General features: G+C 40.8%; 1 protein-coding gene across 1 annotated transcript in view; it reads left to right on the top strand.

The window, feature by feature from the left end:
• lama1 (laminin, alpha 1) overlaps nucleotides 1–6,000 on the top strand; it is a 58,743-nt gene that overhangs the window by 12,009 nt on the left and 40,734 nt on the right. The window contains exons 10-16 of the mRNA XM_072450339.1: nucleotides 572–750; nucleotides 1,110–1,203; nucleotides 1,875–2,032; nucleotides 2,588–2,728; nucleotides 3,288–3,446; nucleotides 3,520–3,621; nucleotides 4,243–4,457. Of these exons, the coding sequence (XP_072306440.1) occupies nucleotides 572–750; nucleotides 1,110–1,203; nucleotides 1,875–2,032; nucleotides 2,588–2,728; nucleotides 3,288–3,446; nucleotides 3,520–3,621; nucleotides 4,243–4,457 (1,048 nt within the window). The remainder of the gene's footprint in view (nucleotides 1–571; nucleotides 751–1,109; nucleotides 1,204–1,874; nucleotides 2,033–2,587; nucleotides 2,729–3,287; nucleotides 3,447–3,519; nucleotides 3,622–4,242; nucleotides 4,458–6,000) is intronic.

The following is a 6,000-nucleotide window of genomic DNA, read 5'->3' as shown; positions in this document are numbered from 1 at the left end:
AATTTACCATTCTACCATTTACCATTCATTCAGTTGTGATAATTATAATTAAAATCTTGCTAAAATTGTTACAAATTGTATATATTTTTAGGTTCCAAATTTAACTTCGATTCATGACATTACACTAGGAAATTCCATTGCTGTTCCTATGTTACTACTATGTCAAACACTGGGCTAGAACTCAGAAACAGAAATTGTTATTTGAAAAAGTAAAACATAATAAAACACAGTTATTTTGATGAATACATGTTTAAATTGATGGAAAAATTCATTTATTGAGTGGAATTCTGCGTCTTCCATCAATATAGTTTTAGACCTCTGCTTATTCCTGTAATTTACTACATGATTATATCCCCCCAAATAATATAGAAATTAGAATATCATAAAAACCTGTCATACGCACTTTCAAATGAATGCAGTTATCAGGCAACATATCTGCAACCACCAAACTTTCATAAGATGTAGTGTAAAAAAGCCTAATGTATTTGAATAAAAATGAATTTTCATTTCAATATACAGTCAATATACATTGTACAACATGAATAACTCGGTGTGCTCTGTGCTTTTCTAGAGTGTAACTGCCACAATAAAGCGGACGACTGCTTTTACAACCAGACCGTGTCGGACCTGCGCCTGAGTCTGAACACGGCAGGACTGTGGCAGGGAGGCGGAGTCTGCGTCCACTGTCAGCAGAACACCGCCGGGGTCAACTGTGAGACGTGTGCCGACGGGTTCTACAGACCTCAGGGGGTAATGGGAACTAGAAAAAGTTAAAGACATCATTCATGCACCTTCCATCTTGCCCAAACTGAAAACGTCCAGTGAAAACTCTCAATTTAATCCCATTTTGATTTTGTCCTGCATCTTGGTCAAGGGTGTGGTCACAGGACACTTGATTGATGTCTTTCCCGATCCTTCACCCTCATTTCATGCATACTCTTGTTTTGAATAACGTATAAAACTTTTGTATTTCCAAAGTTTGATGGGTAAATACTTACAGTTACAATGTCGATTTGTTCAATTTAACTCATTGTGTCAAAATGGCAAATACAAATGAATAAAAAGATTGGTATTTTCTGATTTGACATTGTACGTTGTGTGTTTTGCAGGTGTCCCCGTACTCGGACTCTCCCTGCGTCCCGTGTGGGTGTGACCTCAGAGGATCCCACTCGTCGGTGTGTGTCAGGGACGACGCCTCTCCCGGTCAGTTCATGTTCACATTCACTTGTTTTAAACAGTTGAACACATGCTGCTCGTAGTTGACTGGCACATGGCGTGAGTTCTGATCCCGCTCTCGACAATTTACCGCATGTTATTCCTATTTCAACATCACACTGTGGAATAAACCCTATGGGCCAAAAACCATGTTTGACCAGGGTTAGTCCTAGAATAGACCCGGGTTTACGCCTGGGTTAGACTTGGTTTAGTCATTGTTTAGTTCTTGTTCAGACCAAACATGGTTGAAACATGGTAGTCCTGGTCCATAAATACTTTCTTCTTGGACTAGGCCTGGTTTGGTCCTGGTTTGACCTAGTTCTGGACTGGTTTAGACCTGGTTTATTTTTGGTATATTCATTTTCTAGTCCAGGGTTAGCCATGGTTTTGTACTGGATTAGACCTGGTTTCGTCCTGAGTTAGACCTGGTTTCGTCCTGAGTTAGACCTAGTTTTGTCCTGAGTTAGACCTGGTTTCGTCCTGAGTTGAACCTGGTTTTGTCCTGAGTTAGACCTGGTTTCGTCCTGAGTTAGACCTGGCTTCGTCCTGAGTTAGACCGGGTTTCGTCATTGTTTCAGATCTATTTTCTTGGATTAGACCTGGTTTTGTCCTGTTTTAGCCCCTTCCATTGCCTCTAAGCTGCTGTTGTACATCTCCAGGTGCGTCCTCAGGCCAGTGCCCCTGCCGACAGGGCTTTGCTGGGCACAGGTGTGACCGCTGTGCCTTTGGGTACAGGGACTTCCCTCTGTGCTCCAAGTGTGAGTGCAACCTGGCCGGGAGCACCAACACCGACCCGTGTGAGGAGTGCGTCTGCAAGGTAACCACAAACTACTACACTGCGGGCTTATTCATGGTGGCAGAGTGCTGATGATTGGTTAACTGAAACAGGAAATAGGGACAAGGAAGAAACTTGTGGTTAAAGGACTTTTTGTTCCCTCATCATAAACATAAATAGAGTTGTTGGATGAATCCTGTTCCTCTCTCTCTGAGCTTCACAAAAACACTTTCCAGTTTTGTGATGTTCCGAGATCTTCTGTGCTGTTTTTAAGTTAATAAACAGATCCGTTTGTCAAATTGCATTCATTACAACTGTGTGCTTACATTAACATGTCGCAGCAAGCTAGGTTTGTGTATCTCTCCTTTGTAATTCCCTCCAAAGCCAGTAGATGGAGTTATAACTGAACTCTTGATGCGGGAAATGCCTGAATGATATGAAGTCATGTGTGCTTTTTGTAGACATTTTTTTAAGTTTTAAAACATAATGTATCAACGTAAGGTGAAAAAGCGTGTTTAAAGGACAATAACAACACAAATAATGCAGAATATATGTCTTTAAATGTATGTGTTTCATTTGTGATTTGTGTGTGTTCAGAAAAACGTGATGGGGTTCCACTGTGACCTGTGCAAACCCGGCTTTTACCACCTCCAGCCCGAGAACCCTCACGGCTGCACCGACTGCTTCTGCTTCGGGGTGTCAAACGTGTGCGAGAGCTCCCCCTGGTCCACCAATCAGGTACAAGAACAAACAAATACTATAATAAAGAGAATTTCAAATGCTGAACACACATTTAAAGGGCCTGTATCCAAATATGTGTGCTTTGTTTTTGGGTTGACTAATTGATTATTGGGATATTGGGATTGCCAACATATTTATTTAAATCTGGGCTATAAACAGATTCCAAAATATAACATTTGATGAGAGAAGAGGTTTTGTGACAAAGCAGGAATTACATAAAAATTACACTGGAAATATACAGATTTATTTTTATGCGTGAAAAAAAAACAGATACGGTCTTTATCTGGATCAAATTGAGTAAAAATCTCAATATCTCGGGATTTTCGCAATCTAAACAACTGAGCGATCGATCAAAAGAATAAGTACAAGACTAGTTGATCAGTTAAATAATTGTTAGTTGCAGCCGTGCTCATTTTACACCTCCAAACTGCAAAGCAGAGCTCACAAAACTAATCAAACACACAATAAAATGTAGCTTTTACACTAAACTGTTGGAAGCAAAAAAGAATACAAGTTACACAATATCATTTACTTATAATTATTATCGTGTTTCTAGGTGACTTTCTCCAACGCCTGGCTCCAACCTGTTGACCAGCTCCACCCCCTCACTGTGGTCCATGACAACAACTTTCTCCTGCCAATCAACCGCTCCAGAGGCCACGCCCACCAGTATGAGATGTCATGGGACGCCCCCCGCAGTTTCCTGACTAATAAGGTCCGTGGCAACATTTCACATTTTTGTAAGAGTAACAAATTGTATGAAGAATGAAGGTGTTGTTCCTGCACAGCTGACGTCCTTCAGAAGAACCCTAAACTACACGCTTTTCTACGACGTCCCATTGGATAATTTAGACCGCTCTCTGCCCGCCCACTCTGATGTCATCATACAGGTAATCCCGACTTGTATTTGATAATAGTAGTACTTTGTTTTAAACAGTTTCAAAGTTATTCCTCACTTTCCTAACACATTCCTTGCTTCTTTGTATTCACCAGAATGAGTTTATTAAAAAAAAAATATATATATAAATATATATATATATAAAAAAAAAATATATATATATATATATATATATATTTTTGTCTGCACTTGTATCCTTAATTAATATAATATATATATATATATATATATATATATATATATATATATATATATATTATATAATACTATAATATACTTAATTAAGATGAAGATAAGGTGAAATGAATTAAATGATAGATTAAATAGCCTATATTTGACAGAAAAAAGATACTGTATTATATAATAAAAAAATGTTTCACACCAATGATCGTGGGCCGGCCTCCGCTACTTGCCTGGATTCGTATATGGCCCTCGGGGGATAATAATTGCCATTCATTATATGTTATGAAATAAGGGTTTGATCTTTCAATGAATAATTGTGAAGATTAAGGTTGGGCCTCATCGAGCATGATTTCTTCCACCATTATGTTCTCCACCTTCGCCTGGTTATGTGATTCTGAAGCTGAAAAGTGAAACCGTTTTGTATTTCCAGGGAAGCGGCCGCTCCCTGCGCCTGTCCCGCCCTCACCTGCTCTCCCTGTCCCCTCTGTCCGAGCGCACCGTTGCCGTAGTGATTGGCCCTCATCAGTTTGTGGATGATGTCAGAGGTCATCATGTGACCCGCGACGAACTGCTGACCGTGCTGAGTGATGTCACCACGCTGAGGGTCCGGGTGCTGCTCAACACCTCCGCCGCGGGGCCCATTCGGTACATACAGTACTACTGCTTTACTACCGCTTTTACTACCGCTTTACTACCGCTTTACTACCGCTTTACTACTGCTTTACTACCGCTTTTACTACCGCTTTACTACCGCTTTACTACCGCTTTACTACTGCTTTACTACCGCTTTACTACCGCTTTACTACCGCTTTACTACTGCTTTACTACCGCTTTACTACCGCTTTACTACTGCTTTACTACCGCTTTACTACCGCTTTTACTACCGCTTTTACTACCGCTTTACTACCGCTTTACTACTGCTTTACTACCGCTTTACTACCGCTTTTACTACCGCTTTACTACCGCTTTACTACCGCTTTACTACTGCTTTACTACCGCTTTACTACCGCTTTACTACCGCTTTACTACTGCTTTACTACCGCTTTACTACCGCTTAACTACCGCTTTACTACCGCTTTATTACCGCTTTACTATCGCTTTACTACCGTTTTACTACTGCTTTACTACCGCTTTACTACCGCTTTATTACCGCTTTACTACCGCTTTACTACCGCTTTTACTACCGCTTTACTACCTCTTTTACTACCGCTTTACTACCGCTTTTACTACCGCTTTACTACCTCTTTTACTACCGTTTTACTACCGCTTTACTACTGCTTTACTACCGCTTTACTACCGCTTTTACTACCGCTTTACTACCGCTTTACTACCGCTTTACTACCGTTTTACCACCGTTTTACTACCGCTTTACTACCTCTTTACTACCGCTTTACTACCGCTTAACTACCGCTTTACTACCGCTTAACTACCGCTTTACTACCGCTTTACTACCGCTTTACTACCTCTTTGCTACTGCTTTACTACCACTTTACTACCGCTTAACTACCGCTTTACTACCGCTTTACTACTGCTTTACTACCGCTTTACTACCGCTTTACTACCGCTTTACTACCGTTTTACTACTGCTTTACTACCGCTTTACTACCGCTTTTACTACCGCTTTTACTACCGCTTTACTACCGCTTTACTACCGCTTTACTACCGCTTTACTACCTCTTTGCTACTGCTTTACTACTGCTTTACTACCTCTTTACTACCGCTTTACTACCGCTTTACTACCTCTTTGCTACTGCTTTACTACCGCTTAACTACCGCTTTACTACCGCTTAACTACCGCTTTACTACTGCTTTACTACCGCTTTACTACCGCTTGACTACCTCTTTGCTACCGCTTAACTACCGCTTTACTACCGCTTTACTACTGCTTTACTACTGCTTTACTACCTCTTTACTACCGCTTTACTACCGCTTTACTACCGCTTAACTACCGCTTTACTACCGCTTTACTACCGCTTTGCTACTGCTTTACTACTGCTTTACTACCGCTTTACTACCGCTTTACTACTGCTTTACTAAACCTGTTTCATGCTTTGGTTGCCACATCTGTCCTTCCTCTACAGTGTTTGACCTGGTGCTGGTTGATGACATTTTTATCTGTTCTGGGCTACATGTCGTTAAGATAATCGTAATCTGGTCCTTGCGCTGTGACAATCTGCTGTTTTAGTGA

The sequence above is a fragment of the Eucyclogobius newberryi genome, unplaced genomic scaffold (assembly GCF_026437365.1).
Source record: "Eucyclogobius newberryi isolate DKJ021-1_F unplaced genomic scaffold, fEucNew1.0.hap1 SCAF_1, whole genome shotgun sequence".
Classification (NCBI taxonomy): Eukaryota; Metazoa; Chordata; class Actinopteri; order Gobiiformes; family Gobiidae; genus Eucyclogobius; species Eucyclogobius newberryi.
The sequence above is the reverse complement of the archived record's forward strand: the minus strand, read 5'-3'. Positions and strand labels throughout refer to the sequence as shown.